Here is a 24372-nt window from a genome sequence, read left to right on the forward strand (position 1 = left end):
CAGTGTGATGTGTGGTTAACCCTTTTTATGACTGTTGCATGTTATATATATTGTTGTGATTTTAATGTTGTGCGGTTGTTCCATATTATCTGGACTGGACTTTTGGTATTTTTAAACTATTTTCCTGAACTATTGCTTGACACATTGAACATTATTTTAACTATTAACGAGGTGTTTTAAAGTAATGTTGCAATAAAAGTAAATCACTTTATATGTTTCTTGGTGTCATTCTCGCTGTGTTGATGTGGCCGGGAATTCAAAGCTTTTAGATAAATTTGATGTTAGCGAGCTACTCTAGTCCGTTACATTACCAGTTATTTTACAAATCTCCCTCAGCTCATCAGAATCTACAGTGAACCAGAAGAACATTTTTGTCCCTGGGCAATGTAATAAATGCAAATTAAAAACACTCACACATACAATTTAATATGATTTGACAATCCCTTCTTAGGTACTGTGTGGCATTAAATGAGAAGATGCACGTTGCAATATTTCACAGTATCAGTGAAACACATGCATAGTATTTTGAGTGACAGGTTAATATTGTAGATCTTTGTTGCCTCTTCTCCATCCATCCATCGTCTACCGCTTATCCAGGGTCGGGTTGCGAGGCGTTCCCAGGCCAGTGAGGAGATATAATCTCTCCACCGAGTCCTGGGTCTGGACGGGCCTGGAACACCTCCCTAGGGATGTAGCCAGGTGGCATCCTTACTAGATGCCCGAACCACCTCAACTGGCTCCTTTCAATGCAAAGGAGCAGCGGCTCTACTCCGAGTCTCTCAGGGATGGCTGAGCTTCTCACCCTATCTCTAAGGGAGACGCCAGCCACCCATCTGAGAAAACACATTTCGGCCGCTTGTACCTGTGATCTCGGTCTTTCGGTCATGACCCAGTCTTCATGACCATAGGTGAGGGTAGGAACAAAGATCGCCTGGAAGATCGAGAGCTTTGCCTTCTCGCTCAACTCTTTTTTTTTTTGTCACAATGGTGCGGTAAAGCGAATGCAATACCGCCCCCGCTGCTCCGATTCTCCGGCCAATCTCTCGCTCAATCGTGCCCTCGCTCGCGAACAAGACCCCAAGGTACTTGAACTCCTTCCCTGACCACCGGGGTCCACCACGGTGTTCGAGGGTTACCGCCCCTTGAGGCACCTAAGACCTTGAGACCACAGCTCCTCACCGCAGCTTCAGCAATAGAGGTTTTGAACATCGCCCACTCAGGTTCAATGCCCCCAACCTCCACAGGGATGTCTGAAAAGCTCAGTCGGAGGTGTGAGTTGAAGATCTCCCGGACAAGTTCTTCCTCCAGACGTTCCCAGTTCACCCGCACTACCCGTTTGGGCTTACCAGGTCTGTCCCCCACCCCTTGATCCAACTCACCACCAGATGGTGATCAGTTGACAGCTCCGCCCCTCTCTTCACCCGAGTGTCCAAAACATGCGGCCTCAGATCAGATGATACGATTACAAAATTGATCATTGACCTTTGGCCTAGGGTGCTCTGGTACCACGCACACTTATGAGCATCCTTATGTTCGAACATGGTGTTTGTTAGGGCCATTCCATGACTAGCACAGAAGTCCAACAACAAACGACCGTTTGGGTTTAGATCAGGGAGGCTGTTCCTCCCAATCACGCCTCTCCAGGTGTCTCCATCGTTTCCCACGTGCGCGTTAAAGTCTCCCTACTGGAGCTCCCTGCAGGGCTCCATTCAGGGTCTTCAAGAAGGCTGGATACGCCAAACTGCTGTTTGGGGCATAGGCACAAACAACAGTCAGTTTCCCCCCCATAACCCGAAGGCGTAGGGTGGCGAACCTCTCGTCCACCGGGGTGAACTCCAACGTAGCGGCGCTCAGCCGGGGGCTTGTGAGTATCCCCACACCCGCCCGACGCCTCACACCTTGGGCAACTCCGGAGAAGAATAGAGTCCAACCCCTATCCAGGAGTACGGTTCCAGAGCCAAGACTGTGCGTAGAGGTAAGCCCCACCAGATCCAACTGGTAGCGCTCCACCTCCCGCACTAGTTCCGGCTCCTTCCCCCACAGAGAGGTGACGTTCCACGTCCCCAGAGCCAGCCTCTGCTGCCCAGGTCTGGTCCGTCGAGGTCCCTGACCATCACTGCCACCCGTGGGACTGCGCACCGACCCCAGTGGTTCTTCCTGTGAGTGGTGGGCCCACAGGATGGATGGATGGGAGGCACCACGTAGCTTCTTCAGGCTGTGCCCAACCGGGCTCCGTGGCAAACCCGGCCACCAGGCGCTCGCTGTCGGGCCCTCCCTCTGGGCCTGGCTCCAGACGGGGGCCCCGGGCTTCCTCCGGGCAGGGTCTCTCCTTTTCTTTCCCTTTTTTTCATGAGGTCGTTTTGAACCATTCTTTGTCTGCACCCTCGCCTGAGACCAATTTGCCTTGGGAGGCCCTACCAGGAGCACAAGGCTCCAGACAACACAGCTCTCAGGTTCACAGGGACACACAAACCTCTCCACCAGGGTAAGCTGGTGGTTCCCGGAGAGCCTCTTCCCCTGATTAGTTAATTTATTATTTTTACTGTTCCTACATGTTTCACTGTAATTAACTGTCTACTGGACACTTTATAACACATATTATGGCATTATCATTGCTAAATTGAGAAACAATTGAATCATAATTGTTGTTAAGTAAACATATATAAAAAAGCTAAATAAATTGGAAAATATTACATTTTAATTTCCAGAATTGCAAAAGTGAATCTGTAATTTCAAAGGGCTCACTTTACTCATTACTGGCATTATTCTGCATATAATATATAATGTATAATGTGACAAGATCCGATTCTTCTTTCAATCAATTATTTGCGTTGCTGTACAACATAACCAAATCCCATAAACTCTCATAGTAGCTGGCTAATATGCTAATACTTCAGGTGAAGTGACATCCAATCAGCAGTGCAACATGCAAATCGAGCAGGTGTGACCAGGGAGGGAGTGTAGAGGAAACGATTTTTTTAGAATAACACCCGGTTGCCTGGCAGGTGTCGACAACATTCAGCCGGAATGATGGCCTAAAAGCGTCTTCGAAAAAAGATCTTCAGAGGAAGGTGAACACGTTCCCATGCTAGATAAAGACTCTGGTGAGTTGTTGACTGATGGGTGAGATCAGATTGGAAGTCAGCTGCTATTTCTCAGAGAAGTAAAAGTTATGGCTGTTAAATGTGATCAAAAAAGTGTTTTTGACAAACGGGAATGAGCGACGCTGTGGCTGAAAAGAGCTTTTCCAGATGGAGACTGACCTGAGGCTGGAGTCAACTGTGTGGGTCGAGAATAAAAGATACCGGGCAGTCCTGACAGGCTGGCATTTCAAGTGGACCGAACTAGATAAGAAGAACCGAGACAAGAAAACGAGTAGGTGACTCTCTTTACTCTCTATCTATAATTCCGCGCTATAGAGGCACGTGGTCTTATTTAAATATAATATTTAACTGGCATGAACATGATGACAGAAGACAGTATTCATTCTTTATAAGTATCTATAACACCATGAACAAAATACATGACATGCACATTGGTATAATTACAGGGAAGGTTTAATTAAATCCGTAGCTGCTGTCAGAAAACGCGAAGAACAAGTTAAACAGCACTAACATGAAATACTACCTACTGACAACACTGGCTCAGACAGAACTCACCCACCTCCTGGCATAGTTTGTCAGCACTAAAATGCCTACACACACACACACACACACACACACACACACACACACACACACACACACACACACACACACATACCAAACAACAAACTGATCTACGTTTAAAAGACATTTTGTGCGTCAACACACTTGTGTCCCTTTTTTTAAAACAACATAACAACAATATATTTTAACACCATATGTAATGTGTTGTCTTTGATATGTGTTAAACATCACACTAAAAATATTGACCCAAAGCTGACGCAATGATGTTTCACAAGCTTTACTTAAATCATCCTTATCTCTCTTATGAGTAGCTAAAGTGTAACACATGGGCTCCAACACCGTAGTTAATAGACCTTTTATTAAGGCAGACATTTTTCCACTACTATTAATAGCTGTAACTGATAATATGAATGTGTGCCAGTGAGCCACAATACCAGGTCCCTGAAACTGAACTGAAATTCAGTCATCAATAATGTTATTAGTAACATTTGTGCATTTTCACAATGTCACATGTCCAAAGGCCTGTAAGAGAGTGCTGGTGTTGGAACAGCCATTATTAATTTTACACATCTGTGCTTTGACATGTAAAAGTATCTGCTGTGAGAAAGGTCTACAGTCTTTCCGGGGGTAAAATATTCCTTGAATGCAAAGAAGCATGTCAACTGAAGTTAGTGCCGTGTGTGTTTGTCTGTGTGATTAAAGTTTCAGTGCCTGTGGCAGAGGTGGTCGGAGTGGAGGAGGGTCGGGTGGAGATCCTGCCCCAGAAGTCAGTGGAGGACACTGACAAAGACTTCACAGGTGGGTTCTCTTGGGAGATTCTTGGGTATCACAAAAGCCCAAGGCCACAGTAAATGCTTAAGTAAATAATAACCCTACACTGTCTTTAGCCATTGAGTTTGAAATGATATGACTAATTTGTACGGCACACAAGATTTACAATTTAGTCAAATGTGTGTCTCCCACATTGCAAAAGGTGATATTGTAGATTTACAGCGTGGTTTTGTTTATCTATCATTTACCTACAGTTTTCTACGTGAAGCGCAGCAGCAGTGGGAGCTCCTATGGATTACTATGGAGACTGGGCTGGACCCAGTTCAGCTGCCCCAGTCGGGTGCTCAGAGACCAGTGGACGAAACATCTCAGAATGGCTCTCAAAACTCACAGTATGGATGGATAATAAGAACATATCTATTTCAATCCTTCAGCGTTTGCAGTGCTCTCAACAAGCTGTCATTTTCTTAACGTATCTTTCAGGTCCGATGCGTCCAAACAGGCTGTTGGTGTTTATCAACCCATTTGGAGGGAAGAAGAAAGGAAGAAAGATCTATCATTCTCTGGTTGCCCCTCTGTTTGACCTCGCTGGGATCAGCTCTCATGTAATAGGTAAGAAACAACAAAACTGTGTCTTATAGATGGGCTGAGATTAATGAATTAATTCAAGAAATATTTAATGAAAGTGATTTGCAGTCTTGTGGAACTCACTGCCTCTGGATATCAGAATGGTAAACCTTCATTAAGGACATTAAAGACTCATGTTTTTAGTCTGGCTTTTAATTTGACTTAATTTTATAGCTAGGCTTGTCAAGATAACTGCTTTTGTTGGACAATATATCGTCCCAGAATTAATTGCAGTAAAAGATTTTATTGTAATCTTTACGACCATTTTTATGCCACTGATATAATGATAATATAATGGCATGTTAATACACACTTTCAAAGAGCAATTCATTGTTTATTATTAAGAAAAGAAAAATATAAATAAAACAAAACCACACAACCAAAATAATAAATAAAGGGACTCTCTGGCTCTGTTAACAAACATGCACAATGTCTGCTCAATGCCAAAGTCTTATATTATGAAGGAAAAGCCTTCTGTTTATTCTGGCGTCATGTTGGTAACATATGTAAACAAACAAGCACTGGGGAATTATTGAGGTCAGCAATTGTATTAATCATGACAGGCCTAGTTATAGCCTAAGTTTTTAAGCTTCAATCATTTGTTTTTACATTATTTTCATCGTTGGTGTTTTATATTGACATTTATTAATTTATTTTTATGTTATTGTTGTAATATTTATTCTTTCAATATTTTAGTTTTTTTCTATGTGAAGCACTTTGGGCTGAATGTTTGTATTAAAGGTGCTATATAAGTATACAAAGTTGTGTTGAGTCTCCATGTAATCATAACATTTATTGTTCAGTGACTGAGCGGGCCAACCAGGCCAGAGACCACCTCCTGAAGAAAGACCTGACAGGCTTTGACGGGTAAGAGTTATATATCAGCACCGCAGAGTAAACATTGTGGCATGAGCGCATTATAACAGCTAAACTCTCTGGGAGGTGCTTTCACAACAGAAACTCTTGTGTTTATTTATAACAGTGTGGTGTGTGTGGGTGGGGACGGCATGTTCAGCGAAATACTCCACGGTTTGATTGGGCGGACACAACAAGAGGCCGGCCTTTGTGAGAATGATCCCACCGTCACTTTACAGCCTTGTTCGCTTCATATTGGCATCATCCCTGCAGGTAATCACGCTGTTATTAAGTGCTTGCAATTCATTGTTTTAATGCCGTTATCTCAAGAATTATTTTGCTAACTCAGGAAAACAAGCTGCACAACACCCTGTTAAGTGTGTTTCCTCTTATTACTTATGTTGATCAAAAATCAGGACTGCCATGCCCGCATGCATAGATGGCGTCTTGACAACTGTAGCAACTGATTTAAGCTGAAAATGTCAGATCAAGGAGCAGGCTAGACATTATCATCAGACTGTACTTTATTCAAGGTCTAACACAAATTACATATTTATTTATAGTTATAAATCCTCCATCTGTGTAATTCTCCATCCCGTCATCTCAAGAAACCAGCCTTTCGTTCCTCAAGAATCGACATAGGAACCTGTATAAGACATAAGAACCTGTTATTATAAAAAAAAGCAAGCTTTGTTATCTTGTGATAACAAAAATAACGGCAATAAAACAATAATTGCAAGCACGGTCGTTCTCAGCTTCCTTAAGTTATGGCAGTGACACACTCATCTTGTATCTACTGTAGGTTCTACAGACTGTGTGTGTTATGCCACAGTGGGAGTGATCGACCCTGTCACTTCAGCTCTGCATATCATTATTGGTGAGGAAGGATTTTTATTAAAATCTCAAACTCTTTAAATCAACACCTTAAAATACCCGAACAATTGTGTCAACTCTGAGCTCAGTGTCAAACCTGTATGCCCCTTCTTATTTCCCACAATATCTTGCAGGAGACTCTCAGCCTTTGGATGTGTGTTCAGTCCACCAGGCTTCTGGTCTCGTGGGCTACTCAGTGTCTCTGTTGGGTTACGGCTTCTACGGTGACGTGCTGGCTGAGAGTGAAAAACACCGCTGGATGGGACCGCTCAGATATGACTATTCAGGTGTGCACCGATGATTCATTTGGAGAACAGAAATGGCTGCATGCTGAATTACATATGACGCAGTTAGATTCTCTGTATGTATTCTCAGTTTATGCAAGTGCTCTTCTTAAAAGCAAGTTGTCACAAAACCACATTCTTAGCATATCTGTTCTTTTGTTAAAGTGTTGCGTACACGTCCAGTGTTGTGGTGCATTTTCAGTTAACCCTATTGTTCTCTTTTGTCCAGGCACAATGGTGTACCTGAGCAACAGAAGCTATGCAGGCATAGTTCAGTATCTACCAGCAGACCCGCTGCTCTCCAGCCCGAGAGATAGAACACGCTGCCTCTCAGGGTAAAACACTGATAACAAATTACACAAAGACGGGTGTGTACATGTTGCAACTGATGATGAACACAAAACTGGCTTTTAAAAAAGAAAAGAAAAGATTATACTCTAAAACATTTGTGAAAACTTTCAAACAACTGTGAGCGTGGAAGTATTATCTATTGTAAAAGCAAATTTTTTGGTTTACTAAACTTACTCCCAGGATTAGAACGACCTTGACCTTAGTGAGGTCTTTTAAAAAATAAAGTCATTTTTGAAAAATGAAATATTCTTTGGAAGTGATGACATTTTTCGTTCGGTAAATCTTAAACCTTAAACCTTAAAGAAAGAGAGAAAGTGTCCCTGGGAGTAGCATATATTATTAAAGCATCAGTGAAATGGTTCAAATTCACTGCTTGAGACACCGTAACTGCTACCACCTGCAGCAGGGACTCAGGTGTTAGGTGCACCTTAAGGAGGGTAGACACCATGGCAAGAGGAACTTGATCTAGATGAAAGATGAGACTCCTGTTAGAGTGCACCAATGGGTCGGTCTTTGTCTGAGGCAGTTGCCTCTGGCTGTCAGCAAATGTTTTATGATGCTCCTATGAATGGGTGTCAAGGTCGAGGAGCTTTTTATTTCACATACTTACAAGCAGAGTTACAATTATTTGTGTTGTGTGTGTGTGTGTGTTGTGTGTTTAGGTGCAGTGTGTGCTCCAGAAGCACAGAAAGACTTTTCCCCCACTCTTCAGATTCAGGCTCCTTGTACAGCTCCCACTTCAGCCAGTTCAGTAATGACTCAGAAGGTAATAACACAGACACGCATGAAACTCCTGTGTTTGTATATTTTAGCCCATTTAGCAGAAATCATGTACACTTTAAAGAAGCCTTTTTAGCTTGTGAAAATAAGTTCAGTGACCAAACAATCACAGTAGTGCCAACTCAAACCTACGGAACAGTGTTCGTGCCATCTATAAGAAAAACATTAATCAGGCGGAATTATTCAAATTATTTTTATTAATTTTGAGACAATTTGACATTTCAAGATTAAAATCAAAATTGTAAGAATAAATCAAATTACTTTATCGCACAAACTGAATTCAGGTTTAATCGCGAAATGCAAAATAAATAAGAAATCTTTCTTTTAAGAATAATCAGTGATGTAGAATAGGGATTTCTTTTTTTTAATGTAGCATCATGAATCTCTTTTTGTGTCTGTCCAGGCGAGTGGGTGAGTGTGGAGGGCAGGTTCAGGTGTGTGTCTCTCACTTGCATGTCCAGCTCGTGTCCCAAGAGTCCTCTGGGCCTCTCTCCCTCTGCTCACCTGGCGGACGGAACAGGGGACCTCATCCTGGTATGGGACACTCACCCGCTGGGATTCCTAAAGTTCCTCTACAGGCACACAAGCACAGAGGATCAGGTATGGGCACTTTCACATGACATTCAAGCTGGACTAGCAAGTTTAAACACAGCTTGACCCGATCTCTGCCACTTTTCTTAGTTTGACCTGCCTTTTGTGGAGGTCCACCGCGTGAAAGCCGTCCGCTTCTCTCTTCCCCCCGGCAAAGAGGAGGAAGCATATGAAGAGATCGGAGGGTCGGTTGGTGGGATGGATGAAGTAGAGAGAGGCTATGATGAGACTGTAAGTACGACTGGATCTCAGCAGTATCTGGCAGAGAGAGGCACAGGGAGAGAAATGACTGATGGGCAGAAAACAGCGAACCCCTTCCTGTGCGGCCTGTGCTGCAGTAAAGCTCCGGCTGTGTCAGTGTGGAACTGTGACGGAGAGATTCTGGCTTCCACCGAGATCCTCAGCAGGTAAGAGAGTTTAGTGTGTTCTCATACGGTACTGTAGTACCCTCCTGCTGCATAGTCGGGTTCAAATTGTAACTCGGCTCATTCATATATACTGACAGAAAACAAAATAGTGCACAGATGACAAAGGATGATTGTTTCTGAGCAGAACCATCTTTAACTGTGTGTAACACTTCTCTCAGGATTCATTGCCAGCTGGTGCGTCTGTATGCAAGGGGCATCGAGGACGGAGCAGCCGTGCACAACAACAGCGGAGAAAATGAAAGGGGATGCACCCTACACAAATAGACTCACCTACATTTTGGATGATGAGGGAAAGGTGACAATGGGAATGTTTTTAAGGCTCGTTTGTGAATGTTCTGACACGGCCTTGCAGTCTGTCATGGCCAAAGAGTTCCTAATATTTCAGGTGCATGTTTTCTCATTGCAATAACGAAACAAACTCTTTATTCTCAAATGAGTGCGTTTGTTGGATACTGATACATAAAACACTATTAACAGATTTGCTAAATGATACACTTAACCGTAGTGCACATTTTTCTGGTAAACAGTGTTTGTCTGCAATTTCTGTTCTGCAAATGTTATTTATTTTTACTTGAGCTTCCAGAGAATACAAGCATGAGGAATGTCACAGTTAAAAGACAAAAAACCTCTTAACACAAAAAAAGACTGACCTGAATCCTTTTATGCTTTATTGTTGTCAACTTTAGTTTAGCAGTGCAGTGTACTTTTGGAATAAAAGCAGAACCAGCTTGTACAATCAGTAGGAACTATTTTGTTCTACAGTAGTGTCATCAAAAATATCTTCACTGCTTTTAGGGTCAACATAGCTTCCCATACTGACAGACCATGCCATTATTATTGCATACACTACTTACGTACAGTAAAAATGTAATACAAGGAACAAATAAATTGGAGAAGTTATTGCATCACGTTGATCTTTGCTGCACTCCGAGTATTGGCAGGATCACCCCCCGTGTGTGTATGTGTTTGTAGCCAGCTAGCTAGGCCATGCACCTGTTAGAGACAGACATATGTGACAAGGAACAGCAGTCTTCTGCATGCACTTGGTAAAAGAAACATAATTAAAAAGTGAATGGAAGGTGTAATGTTAGAACTCACTCATGCATTGTGAAAGATTAAACGTTACAAATGTTAAAGTTTTGATTTGAACGCATCTTAGAACCTGGAAGTTATTCTTACCTGCAGCAGGACATTTAAACTCGTCTCCTTTAAGAGTCACCTGTTCTTCCTAGTATAAATACTATGTGATGTTTAGTGTCATTGCGGTGTAGTGATGACTGTAAACACACTGCTGATAGCAGAGGACAGGTTTATAATCTTAACGTTGAAATGACCCTGTGTTATTGATCCCGTACTCCATCCATAAAATATTGGTCAAACAATCATGCAAGTGCAAGTCTCATTTGTTTGATGAGCAGTGTGTAGCATTTAGTTGCATGAACTGAACTGAATCTCTTTCCAAGCGTGACAGAGAAACTACGGTGGCCTTAAGGTAACGTAAAAAAGCTTGAGCCAGTTTTTGGTTTGTCCATTTTGAGCTACTGAAGAAACATAGCAGTGCAACACGGTGGACTCCATGAAGAGGACCTGCTCTCTGTAGTTATGAAGGCCTCATTATAAACTCACCAAAACACAACAGTTCTTAGTTTCAGGTAATTATACACTAATGAAAACATTGTTATGAATATTATATTCCATGCTAATGGCTCCCCCTGAATCCTACACACTGTACCTTTAAGGCCATACAAGTAGGCGTTTGGTGGTCGGTGCTGATAAAAAAAGAGAAAGGGTGTTGGCAGAAGACGGCATGATGATTTATTTAATTGAATTCAAATTTACAGGTGAGCACTCAAATCAGACTAATGCAGTTATTGTTATTACCACATTCATTGTGCTTGATTAGGGACAAAGGGCAGTGGCATTTAAATTTGTTTTTCATGTAAACAAAATCATGCATTGTGCAGAAGTGAAAGATTGCAGTGAACTTTATTGTTTGTAAACAACCGTGTGTGTGTGTATGTTCATGAAGGCATCATGTCGTGTGGGGCTGCACCCACTGGTATGTTCCCTCATAGCGGAACCCCACCCTCTTCACGAGATCATCCGCCTCGTTTGGACCACGACTGGGGAGCCAACAAAGGAAAGGACAGGAGGAAGAGACATGATCACTGAAAGGGAAAATGTGCATCATGTATTTACTTCGGTCTCATAAAACAGACACATCATTTTACCTTCCATATATGTAAGGGATGGGAGGAGTCTTCTCTCCCTCTATTTGATGGAGGAGGGGTGTGAAGATCCTCCAGGCCTCCCGCAACTCATCACTTGGACAGAAAGAAGAGCAGTTCAGGTAAAACAAAAAGACCACATTAAAATAAAAATACCTAGACAATGATCTATGACAGTAAATGGTAAAACTAACCTGCGGACAAAGTGCATCTGATTTCCACAGAAGACATCCAGTATCAGCCTCTCATAAGCATCTGGAAGCTTCACGTTCTAGGAGAAGATGGCAGCTGTTCAAAAACTGTAAATACTTATTTCAAAGTGATTTTGATTGAAGAAAATTCTAGATTAAAAATTCAATCTGTCACTTCACCTTTATATACTTTACTGTTTAAATATATTTATTACTTCTTATTATGCATATACATTTACTACAAGCAGTTTATTCAATTGCAATACTGTGCACCACAAGTTTATATTACTTTATTTTATATTTTATTTATGCATATATTTTCATTTCTACTATGTTATGTCTTAGATTCTTATTTTGCTTTTTAATTTATTGATACATATTTTATTTATATGCATTTAATGAGCATTGTTGGAGGGAGCTTGAGATTCATGTAATGTGCATATGATAAAAAAAACAAACTGAAAACTAACACACTGACTGAATAAAAGAAGGATTTTAAGACTGGAGTTGGACCTGAAGATGCACAATGGATGCTTTGAGTAAAGTGTAGCACCTTGTATCTGCTCCTGTAGGTGAGGTCCAGCTCAGTCTCCTCTGGGCTGAAGTAAACCCCCGGCCTCTTGGTCATCATTTTCAGGTAAATGGCTTCATCTGGCTGCACCCGCACCACCAGCTCGTTCCTCTGACAACGTTCGCCAAAGATGTCTCCCGGCACGTCAGTGAACTGCAGACGCACCTCTGCCTTCCTCTCATTCAGAGCTTTACCACAGCGGAGAATGAAAGGAACGCCTGATGAAAAGAGGGGATGTCACACAATGCAAAAAAAGCTAAAGATAAAAAGAAATGTTTGCCTCACCATCCCATCTTTCGTTGTGGACGTAAAGCACAGTGGTGGCAAATGTTGGCGTGCAGGAGCCTTCAGGTACGGTGGGGTCGTCAAGGTAGCCCAGGTTGGATTGGCCCTCCCCCTCAGGGTCCCCCACGTACTGGCCGAGCACCACATCTGAGCCAGCAACAGGAGCTATGCACTTCAACACCTTCACCTACAGCAAATCAAAATATACCGGTTGCATTGACATGGATGCACTGGAATTTTATGCACAAATTATTTCAATTATTTTTTCCCATCCAATTGTTGGTGATACCTTCTCATCCCTCACGTCATCTGGGCTGGTGGAAGCAGGTTTCTCCATGGCGACCAAACAGAGCATCTGGAGGAGATGGTTCTGCATGACATCTCTACATCGAGAAACAAGAAGTGGAATGAGAGCAAGTGAAGGCTCTAGTGTAAAAATTAACACCGCGTTCAGGGTTTTCACTTTTATATCAATGTACTGTCTCTCACCGAATGATACCAAAGTCATCAAAGTATCCTCCGCGGCCCTGAGTGCCGAAAGGCTCCTTGAAGGTGAGGACCACACAGGCCACACTATCCCTGTTCCATATGGGTCCAAAGATGCGATTTCCAAACCTGGAAATGAGACACTTCAATACCAGCGATACAGGAAGGAAGAGATATTGAGTACTCCTGAAATCTCATCTATGACGTTTAGGTTTACACCAGTGACAAAGTGTTTGCGAATGTGTGTTAGGAGCTTGTTACCGGAGCACCATGAGGTTCTGGACCATCTCTTTGCCCAGGTAGTGGTCTATGCGGTAGATCTGGTCCTCTGTGAACAGGGAGGACAGGTGGGCTGACAGCTCCTGAGAGCTCTGGAGGTCACGGCCAAAGGGTTTCTCAACAATCACCCTGCTCCAGCCTCTGTTTTACATACATAGCCAATTAGAATAATGTTAACAAATATCAAGTAAACCATCGTTGAGTATAACAGACACTGACCTGCAGCTCATGCAGTGGGATCTGATATTCGTGCTGACATGTTTGTAGACTGTGGGTGGCAGAGCCAGATAGAAGAGTCTGTTGGCGTCAGCTCCCCCAGGCAGAGACGACAGATGAGCGTTGAGTTGAGCGAAAGAGCTGTCGTCGTCATACCTGCCGCTCAGGTAGGAGTTCTTACTGAAGAAGGCTGAGAGACACTCACTCTCTTCATCAGCGACCTGAGGGAAATGTTGAACAATGATTTCAGGAAAGACACCACAAACAATCAATAATCCTGTCTCGGACAGCCAATAAGGAGCCTCAGATTTACTACCTTCATATGAGGCAGACATGCTGTCTTGATGTCCTCCACGGTCAGCTTAGACCGGGCAAAACCCACAAAGTAGGTGTCATCTGGGAGCAGGCCATCTCTGAATAACCACCTAAAAAACAGACAAAAAGCAGGGATGCATAACAGCGAACAAAGGTCAAACTCTTCAAAATACAAAGTGACCAAACAACTTTAAAGCAAATCTGTGTGCAATTGGTGTTTGAGCTGCAATTCTTCACTCACCATAAAGTTGGATAGATCTTCTTTTTAGCAAGATCCCCCTGTCCAAATAGTACAAATAACAAAAGAGATCGGATCATGAACTCCTACTGATAACTGGGGCTGAATGAATGAATCAAGAGTCCAAAGAGCAGGTAAACTTTAAACATAAGGTGATGTAGAGTGGGTGGGTCTGTCGAGTAATGGGAGAACTTTGAACACTCTCTCTTTGCAGGACTCTGAGACTTCAGGTAAAATCTAAATAGATTACTGGCTTTGGGAAGGGAAAACAAACATGGGTGATAGATAAACTAGATTTTGAAACTTGTGCAGGGCTCAAGGCCAAGAACAGTCTGACAAAAAAGGTTTTTGCTCCAAAATTATCCCCTTCTTTCAATGCTTCACAAAGGAAAAAGTAGATGCAGCACATTTCAGTCATTCCCTGGCTTTCATTCTCTGATTACCACACTGCAGTGAGTTGTTCTCCTGCGAGGCTTTATGTTAACCCTGTCGGTTCCGTCACTTTAAAATCACCTTTTTTTCACTGTTTGTCGTTTAATGCCGGTAGAAATGGAGATGGATGAACTGACCTCAGCAAACAACAGTTTGTAGACTGTTTAACATTTGAAAGAGAGCATTTATACACATCTTATTAAAAATTATGATAAAGTTTTGATTTTAGAAAAGAGGAAACATTGGTACTCCTGTCATGTTTTAAGAAGTTCAGAGGTTGTACTCACAGAGGCTCCCAGGACGATGAATGTGTGCGTGTTGGAATGAGTGGACTGCTCTTCCCCATAGAGCTCCCTCCTGATCTGTCCAAACACCTCCGAGCGAGTCAAAGGCTCAGAGCTCATCTTCCGAGCCATCTGCTCTCAGTCTGTGGCCACTCTCATTTCCCTATGGCTAAATGACACACACGCACAGCATGGTGAAATTGTAATAGTCATCCTCGACTTGCAGAAAAACTTAGCGAGTTTATGCTGCCACCTATTGTTGCAAAGAGATAATGCCTTAACGCGTCAGCCTCCACTTGCTTTGTAATGTAGAGACTCTCCAGCCCCCCCGGTTCAGCAGGTCGGGCGTAAAGTCGACTCCACACATGAGTTCAAATCGGCACATTCAATCAGATCCGGTTTGGCAACCTGGAAGATCCTGCCCATTCATTTAAACTCACATATCGGGTCTGGCAGACAAATAATTGTAAGGAATGTTTCTTGCTAAGCCACTCCTTGGACAACTGTTGCGTAAACATTAACAGCCACCTCGGACTGAGCAAGTCTTATGGCTTTGTGGCTGAAAGAGTTCTTATCAGCACATTCAAATTTTTACAGGACTGTAAATTAAGTCACGAATCATGTAGCAACAGGATCCACAGTGAGTTAATTATTATTTCAGGATATCACCAGGTAAATGAATAGACAGTTTCTCTTGTAAAAAGAAAAGATATAAGATAAGTAGTGTGCACAATAGACTTATTATTAACCAGGAGAGATGAAAGTCGGTTACAACTGAAACATATTTCAGTTTAACCTTCTGAATGATGTTCTAGATACTTAGGTTAGAAAAAACTAAAAACAAATTCATCACAAATCATTTATCGGACACAACAAAGAACATTTTTTATTAAAAAAAAAAAACAGACATCTCTTGCTCTTTAGTTGACTTGTGAATATTATCACGTTTCAACAGTCAGACAATTAAAAGTCACTAAATGGTGATTTTCCAAAATGGAGTGTAAATTCACTGAAATAAGATCATTGCCCCACAGTCATTGCCCCACAGTCATTGCCCCACAGTCGAGCTGCCACGCCTGAATGCCAAATCCACACCCTGGTTTCTGATCATCCCCAGCCACCTCTAATGTCTTGAGTTTCCATCATAAATAAATTTAAAACAAGTTAAGGCCCGAGCGTCTTCAACAGATGTGACTTCTTTGTTCTCCATCTTTACATGTCCACCCAGTATGGCCAAATGCCCAAAGCTCCACAGCATGAAGTCCTTCTGCATCAATATTGAGTTGGCTCCTCTGGGCCGTGTCTGAGGAAGGGGGCACAAGGTGCCAGAGGTCACCTGATGGGCAGACAGGGACTTCAGCGGAAGGTCCAGTGCTGGTAGAGATCAGCAGCGTTACAGTCGTCCATCTGCAGATGGACTCCTTTCAGCTGTAAACATTTCCCACTACTGGGGTTCTTCATGAGATTTTCCTGGAAATTGGCATCAGAGAAAAAGGTGAATCAAAACAGAAGCCTAAATAAATATACATTTACAATATAGCATTTAATGCTGAATAAATACGACATTTTGGGATAATACGCTTGATCGCGGAGTTAGATAAGAAGATTAATACCACCATCTTGACTGTTAAATATAAAGCTACAGCCAGCAGCCTGTTATATTAGCTTAGCATAAAGACTGGAAGCAGGGAGGAAATAACAGCGACAACTACGGAGGCTCACCGCTTCCCTCGTTTCCAGTGTTCATTCTTAGCTAAACTAAGCTAACCACCAGCTAGCTGTAGCCCTATAGTTCACAGAGAGATATGACAGTGGTATCAATCTTCTCATCTAACTCTAGTGAATAAGCATATTTCCCAAAATGTCAGACTTTTTCTTTAAGTGCTCGTCACCTCTGTAAAGACCCACTCCTGCTGTGGTGCCACACTGGTGCCCTTCCCCTTCAGATGGCAGAGCTCGATCTTCACTGACTCTGGCGACGGTATGGCATGAAGACACAGCTGCTTTCCAATATTATGACGCAGCTCCTTATGAGACGAGTATTCAAAGTACTAGAAGAGAATCATTCAATCAGAGACCTAACTGCCGAAGAGAACAACATCATCATCATCATCATCATCATCATCATCATCTAGTGTGCGCGGCTTAAAACTATGGTAAGAAAAGAAAGAAAAGAAAAAACAAATGTGTGCTCTGTGAACATTTTTAAACGAAAGCTGAAAACCTATTTATTTCATTTGGCCTATTGTCATTTTAAAAAGAGCTTTCTTTACCAATTCTCTCATTTTTATTATTCCTAAATGGTTTCGTATCTTTACTTTTATTTTATCATCTACTGTCTTTTATTGTCTTACTTTATTGTCTATTTGCCATAGTTTGAATGTGTTGCGTTTATTGTTTAAAGCACTTTGAGCTACATCTCTTTTATGAAAAGCTCTATAAATAAAGATTATTATTAATGTCATCATCATCAAATCTTAATTTCACACATGTAAATCACAGTAATTGTACCTGGTTGCCTCCCATGTCGTGACAGGTGTACATGATGACAGGTTTACCTCCTTGGTTACTCTCCCCAACATCCAGACACGTTTTAGATCCAGAGTTTGTAATCTGGTGAAAACACAGACACAAAATAACAGTAAGATACAGGCGTGGTACATGTAACATGTAACATTCAGCGCGGTATATAGTTGATATGCACATGCAGACAAAGGGAAAATGTGACTTACGGCTCCAAATATTTGTGGGGATAAGTCTGGAATGAAGGCTTCTGGGTAGACTGTGTTTAAGTACCAGGTGAAGTTTTTGCACTGAAGCTTCGCTCTCAGATTCAGACGATCAGAGATGTCCCCAAACTTGTGCTATAAACATAGAAAAGGGTGTATGTAATACAGAGAAACACAAGTTACATTATCATATCAACTTGTTGCCGCTTCGGATATAAATTCTAGTCAAAAATGTGGTGTGAGCATAGACTGATAAAAAGATTATAATAAAAGAAGCAGTCGCTGTGACGTCACCCGTTGGTTGGTGCGTGGACTACGGTTTTAAGATCTCAAATTTGGCATTTTGGTTGTCGCCATCTTGTGACACGAGATGGGTGGAGCAACCAGTACAACCAAACATTAAACAGGACCTTTTTAAGCAACCAAAATGTTACAATTGCGAACAACACCGTAGTAGCAACCTCTCAATCACAAGGTAGCCACGCCCTTTAAACATATCCTGCTTTATCGTTTGTATTACTCTAAATGGGACCATAATTTACTAAATGAACATCATGCTGTATTGAAGAAGACCTGAAACTAGCGATTGAGATCATAAACTCATCAGGAAAAGGTTTACTGGGGTAGTAATAAGTTCAGTGAGAAGTAGGCTCATTTTCTCATAGAACTTTATACAGTCGGACTTCAACCCCTGCTGGCAGGTTTAAGGTCTTTCCTCATTGACTTCTCTTTTCAGGCCAGGAGGGTGGCGCTTGGGTGGAGGAAGGGTGATAAATGCCATTGCATCCACGGTGCATATAACATTACGCTACTCCTATAAGCAGGTTACACTGACCTCACTGGCCATCACTGCAGCATTTTTGTTGCGGCGATAGAAGATGTTCTTGAAGTCGTCCATCCAGACCTCCGCCAGACGCACCTGGTTGCGAGTGATAACCTCTGTGCCCTTGGGGAAGGTGTGAGGGCTCTTGGTGCGGAAGACATGGCCCACCACAGAACAAGGGATAATCTCTAGCTGACCGCCGCACTGCCACACCTGTGAATCACATTTAACCCAGGTAGAAATTCTGACTAACTGGACAATGACAGGGAGACTTATTGAATAATGTGTGGAACAGTGCGAGTGTAGATAAAGAGACTAACCCTGAACGACATCTCAATATTTTCACCGCCCCAGATCTCCATCTTGTCATCGTATGTTCCAATGTGTTCAAAGTATTCCTTTGAGATTGAGAAGAGACCTCCGGCAAAAGTAGGTGTTCTGAAATGCACAGAGGCAGATACAAAAGCTTTAGACACTTAAATGATTCAGGATGTTCTGAGTGAAACAAACATGATCCTTCTTACTTTACAGGGTAAGTTTCATCCTTGCGCAGCTTCCTCGCTTCCTCAGGGATCGGATCCCAGCCGAAGGTCAGGCTCCAGTCAAAGTTACCTCGGTTGAAAGCGTGGCTTGAGGCCACAGGCTTATTGAACTGAAAGGTGTTGAGATCAATGGTGGTGATCTCTGGGCTAACCACAGCAGTGGGTTCCTCAACGATGCGGGCCAACAGGGGCTCCAGCCAACCATGGAAACACTCACCTAAACAAGCAGCAAGGACAGCGTTCACTTTGACTACTTTTTAACCTCAGTCTCTTAAAAATATAGTTTAATACGAATCAGTTTCAGGCGAAGAGAGTAATAATGGAGTAAAGCATTGGCTTCAGGAACATGCTAGTATTACATTACATTTAGTGGATGTTCGTGTCCAAAGTGACAATTATTTGATTAGCTAAAGACTGAGGAAGCACCAAGTGAATGAAAAGCGGACCCCTGTTGAAGACCTATGAACTAGAGAATTATAGTATATACTTTCTTGCAGTATTGTAAGTATGTACATTTTTTACATACCTAACCCTAACCCTGGTAGTGCCCCAACGAGCTACACACTGCCGCTTAAAAATGGCCATAGTGGCTTGTGCATCGTTGTTGTGTGCGTGTTTTCTCACAGTGTGCGTCGAGAAAGGTTAGCACTTCGCCCTGAGCGACACTGGCACCTAGCAGCCTCGCAGTGATGAGGCCCTTCCTCTCCAGCTGCCTCAGGACACGGACAATCTTCAGCGGACGCACATAATCCTCCAGTTGGCTCTTCAGGTGCTCTGCAGGAATAAAAACAACATTACAACGTCTTCATTTAAAACAATGACAAGGTTTTAAAAGTTTTTTAAACTTTGTTGAGCTTCAGTGTTTAAAGCTCTTACCTGGTCGGATGTAGTTACAGATATAGATACAGATACACTTTCAATAGTGTTGCTGAGTTTAGTCAGAGGTGCAACAGACAAACTATTAATATGATATTAATATGATTAATAATGCAGATTGTTGCATAGAGAAGTAAAAGTGAAACAACCACTACCAGAATAGCAATGAAGTGGAAACTTTACACTTCCCTTTATGACCACAATAAATGGCACATATTTCTTACAAGTTAGGGTCTAAATCAATCTGCAAACCAACCCAATGGCTTAACGAGATGACAGAGCTGCAGCTCTGGTGGAAACAGTTGAGGGTAACAGCACATTATCTTAATAATAAGAGACTGTCAAGTTGGTGCGTAGCACTGTAATTTGTATTTCACTTAAGGCCAGCTTTGACGACATACCCAAAGTAAAATACACATTTTCACTTGACATCCCACCTGCCTGTGTGTGCAAGCTGCTAAAAAACCCAGGCTAACATTATCCTTATCAAAGCTCACAGGGACTGGAATGCTGCCCGAAAAGCTCAGAAGGTCAGTATAATTAATAAATCACTTGTACCTTGAGACTTCATGAATTTTATGATTGTAATCTGCAGCCGTTCCCCGTTTCTGCTTTTAAAAAGAAATTATTTACTAGAGCTTCCTGGTGATTTTCTTTTAGCGTTTTGTTTAAAATCGTCTTCAATGAGAACCATACCCAGTTGAGAGGGAGTGTTTCATTTTATCTTTACATCATTAAATAAAATGTCAGTGCTACATGGAGGGCGGGTTTTCTTTTCAGCATTACGGCTATTCTATACTGCTTTCCCTCTCCTGTAGCGTAGCACTGATAGTTCCCTTCCTACTCTGCTCGTATGTGAAATATTTCATTTACATTCACTTTATTGAAACATCAATTTCCCGGCACTCGAACAGGTTAGCAGAACTGCTTACACATGTTCTCCTCACTAACTGCCTGATTAAAAGCAGAAATAAGAATGAACAGAGTGAAACAATTGAACTCCTCTTACACGAGGTCATTTATATTTTCCTGCCTGTGAGTCTACGATGTTTTGTCATTAGTGTGTGTTTATATTTTTCGCACCTGCAACACTGGCGTCATCTACCAAGATGATCTCTTTGAGCAGGAAAGCAGGAGATGTGTGCAGGACGCTGTAGACCGTCCTGAGGAGGGTGGACCAACCCTCATTGTGGAAGACAATAATAACACTGGTCGTAGGCAGAGGAGGACAGCGACGGAACTTCCTCTCCACGCACCTGAGCAAGGTGCGCCACGGCAGAATACAAAGAGAGACAGAGAAGAGTGCCGCAGTGAGAGGCATATCTGATGAAAAGCCACAGGTCTTTCAGAGCCACATATCTGTAGAACAGACTCTCGTTTGCAGATATTCAAGGTATGATCACCAGCACTTTAAAGAGTACAATGAACGAACAGTTATAAACCATCAGCTCAATCAGAAGTCAATTCAAAGCTCTGCAAAATAAATAGCCCAAGGCCTATTGAGCCAGTGACAGGTTCAGATGTCAAGTACATAACAAACATTTAAGATACGTGAAAGTATTCAAGACAATACAGATAAGGCCTCAGTCTTAATTACCCACTGCATGATGTTATGTAGTGTTGAGAGCAGAACATGAAAATGAATGTAAATACTTTACTGCTCTGAGCGTGACCCCAGCTGAGACCCATGATATTATGTCAGCACACTTCTTGGTAAATCAGTGATTAATCCAAACTGTCTCAGATTATTTTGAGGACATATTCTTACTCTGAAGGCCTCGTGTCATCTCCAAGACTGCGACTTAGCGAGATGCGGTCACTGGCAAACTGGTTAAAACAATGCCGTGTCATACCCTCCTCCTTCTCCTTCGCCTCCTCTACAGACATGTGGTCTTTCTGAAATGCCTTCCCATCAGCCCCGGGGCTTCTGGGGTCCTGAGGTAGTCTCTCCAGGTGAGGTTTGAGCTCAGCCAGATTGTAGAATCCAGTGGGGCATTTGGCGTCCTCAGTGGGCTGCTCCTGTACTTGCTGTGGCTGCGGCGCTCCGATCTGGAAGCCAATGTTGTTGACAGCCTCTCGCACCATGACCATCATCTTATCCTTCTTGTCCACCAGCTCCTGAAACCAGGGGTCACCAGCAGGCTGAGAGTCAACATCCCTCTGGAGAACCACTAGGACCACCATGAAGAGAGTCCCCGCAAGGAGCACCAGCTTTACGGGGGATATACGCCGTCGTAGGAACACAGGCATGTTTCAGAGTGGGTGTCGCTCCCAATGCTGTTAAAAAAGAAAAAACTAAAGTAATTCCCCGGACGCTGACTGCAAATTGTTACATGTTTGCATGTTACCTGAAGGTTTTGGCCAAGCTTTGAAAAATACTGCATTCAAAACCAACTCCTCTCTAACCCTTACCTGCTTTTACTCACTAAATATTCCGTAATTTATTCCTGAGGAAAGCAAGAGGAACATTTCTTAAACCGGTTTGTGCGTCTCTGCAAGTGTCATAGCAGCAGGAAATCTAGCAACCCTCGCTCCTCCGCGTCTCTTTAGGAAACAGTCCCACAGGATGGGTGGAGAGATCAGGGAGGAGGAGATTGTGAACAAACACACCACACCTCTCAGTAAACACCTGAATTCACCTGCTCCGGCCACAGTCCTCCAGGACCCACGTGGCAGCAGGTAGGACACTGCTGCCTCAACCTGCAACTCCCTTACCTGTTAATAAGTGACACACAATGCCTTCCTAGACACCTGCTGCAAAGACACATCACTAGTAATGATCAGCTGTCATCTACTACAGTTTGCTACAGCAGAATGACAGAACCATAATATCACCCAGTCCATGGCACAATAAGAGGAAGTTTCCTGCCATGTGAAACAGGATATTGCTACAATGTTGGACATCTGCATGTCCGTAGGTGATCACTGTTCAGTTAGAAACTCACTCTTACTTGTTCATAATTCATTTACTCTATTCTCAAGCAAGCCTCTTTCATAATTCAGGAGTCTTTTGGTGTTCCAGAAAAGGGAAACAACCACAGTCCAATCTGCACTCGTCTATAATGTATTACCTGTTGGTCCACTTTGTTCACAGTTAGGACAAAAGAGGAGCAATTAAAAATTATTAACGAATGTTCAAGTCAATATGTGAGCTTGTAAATCCAGCTTGTGTGCCTAAATATATTTATTCTTTTAGGCCAACTTTTGGTATTTATGCATGGACTATATATTAAGGGTGCTTGTCAGAATCTTCATTTGACAAAATAAACAAATATTCTATTAAATATTTAAAATATCCAATTCTCTTCAGCATTAAGTAACTTGAAGCTCAAGTAGACAACAAAAAAGGTGCCGAGTACAGACTAAAGCCATTCATGCGAACGATGCTTCACAGCAAAATGAAAGAGAAAGAGTTGGCTCTAACTTTCCTGCTTTCATTCAGAATATGTCCAATTTCTCTTGGCGGCTTTACAAATCACATATTTGACAGATGAATGAAACCTGCCAGTCAATCTCACACATGACACCGAGACGCTACTGAAAGGTAAATATTAAAAGTGTTACACCTCTCCCAAAATAACGATACTTACCTAAAAGTAACGAGCAGTCGTCCGCCCACACTTTATCTGGATGATTCCTTTTATCACTGAAAGTAGCGAAGTGAGCTTGTTGTAGACTTTCCGGTTTCTTAAAATGGTCAGACTGGAGTTTTGAGCGAACCAGGATACAACAGTTGCGTGGCCTCCCGTCTTTTCTTTTGAACCAAACAGGTGCCATTTGTTGAAATAATTAGACGGAGAGAGTCCCCTGCTGGCCGCGTGCGTCCTGAACAGAGTTATTTCCGTGCAGCGCGTTAGAAGTGGCTTTCATAGGAAACACAGCACGAGCACCTATTGAAATGTCACTCAATCTGTACCAAATACGGAAGAAGAAACTAAAAAATACAAAAAATACAAAATAAAGCAATAAAGATTACAAAAAAAAAGAACATTTAAAAAAGAAACAGAAAAACATTTGGGGCAAAATATATCGCGCAATAATGTCGAAATATCATGCAGCTACTTAGATAATTAATATATGTATGTGAGATACAATAATCACAGTGTAAAACGTGTTTACTAGTGTGTATTACAGCCACATTACAAGCCCCTGTATCACGAGCCCATTATAGTAACATTAGTGTTTTTTCATCAGGGATTAGAAGGAATTTATGTCGCTTAATTAATGTTCAGCATAGAGTGCTGTGAGTGAACATTACCATTACCTCAACATAAATTCATTATTCATGTGCAAGCAATTAAATACTCTCTCCTGTATCACCCTCTTGAAACAGTAGACTGATTTATTCAGAAAAGGAGAAGCAGGCGTCTCTCATGTTACTGTCACAGGGAGAAATCTTGATTGCAGGCTGCTGATTGACATGACATCTAAATAAAATAAAATAAAAATAAAAAAGCAGGCTAAAGTGTGTTGTGAAATAAACTTTTTGTGAGATTTGCTCTTTTTTTAAAATCCATTGTTGGGGTAGAAGTGTTTAGTGTTTTGATGTATTCACTGTTCTTTTCTAAAGCAGCACTTTTTAAACTATCTATTCCCCTTAACACAGCGTAATAAGAACAAACTGAAGGTAGGTGGTGCCAAATTTCTCT

At 42.2% G+C, this 24372-nt stretch overlaps 3 protein-coding genes across 4 annotated transcripts; 1 reads left to right on the forward strand and 2 right to left on the reverse strand.

Moving 5' to 3' along the window:
- Positions 1–3004: 3004 nt before the first annotated feature.
- On the forward strand, positions 3005–9686 carry LOC115010628 (ceramide kinase). Its single transcript, XM_029435301.1, has 14 exons — positions 3005–3104; positions 3252–3375; positions 4371–4466; positions 4694–4831; positions 4923–5051; positions 5870–5933; positions 6049–6194; positions 6724–6798; positions 6929–7081; positions 7308–7413; positions 8092–8195; positions 8613–8809; positions 8891–9207; positions 9387–9686. The coding sequence occupies exons 2-14, from the start codon at positions 3252–3254 to the stop codon at positions 9490–9492; spliced, it is 1755 nt and encodes a 584-aa protein (XP_029291161.1). The 5' UTR covers positions 3005–3104; the 3' UTR covers positions 9493–9686.
- A 1342-nt stretch (positions 9687–11028) lies between these two features.
- LOC115010629 (glucose-6-phosphate 1-dehydrogenase-like) lies at positions 11029–15281 on the reverse strand. 2 transcript variants are annotated; one of them, XM_029435303.1, is made up of 13 exons: positions 15054–15281; positions 14757–14922; positions 14041–14078; positions 13801–13909; positions 13488–13705; positions 13251–13409; positions 12993–13118; positions 12793–12886; positions 12504–12690; positions 12201–12436; positions 11651–11727; positions 11460–11552; positions 11029–11351 (listed from the first exon to the last, which is right to left on the reverse strand). In XM_029435303.1, the coding sequence occupies exons 2-13, from the start codon at positions 14883–14885 to the stop codon at positions 11261–11263; spliced, it is 1557 nt and encodes a 518-aa protein (XP_029291163.1). In that variant the 5' UTR covers positions 14886–14922; positions 15054–15281; the 3' UTR covers positions 11029–11260. The 2 variants fall into 2 exon arrangements, with proteins under 2 accessions (XP_029291163.1, XP_029291162.1); XM_029435302.1 differs by having other exon boundaries at positions 14757–15281.
- Positions 15282–15681: 400 nt separating this feature from the next.
- galnt6 (UDP-N-acetyl-alpha-D-galactosamine:polypeptide N-acetylgalactosaminyltransferase 6 (GalNAc-T6)) lies at positions 15682–23572 on the reverse strand. The gene is made up of 11 exons (XM_029435296.1): positions 23314–23572; positions 21492–22000; positions 20807–20979; positions 19472–19621; positions 18830–19064; positions 18626–18743; positions 18318–18518; positions 17486–17617; positions 17265–17366; positions 16646–16804; positions 15682–16223 (listed from the first exon to the last, which is right to left on the reverse strand). The coding sequence occupies exons 2-11, from the start codon at positions 21971–21973 to the stop codon at positions 16110–16112; spliced, it is 1866 nt and encodes a 621-aa protein (XP_029291156.1). The 5' UTR covers positions 21974–22000; positions 23314–23572; the 3' UTR covers positions 15682–16109.
- Positions 23573–24372: the final 800 nt, after the last annotated feature.

Source organism: Cottoperca gobio, chromosome 7 (assembly GCF_900634415.1).
Source record: "Cottoperca gobio chromosome 7, fCotGob3.1, whole genome shotgun sequence".
Lineage (NCBI taxonomy): Eukaryota > Metazoa > Chordata > Actinopteri > Perciformes > Bovichtidae > Cottoperca > Cottoperca gobio.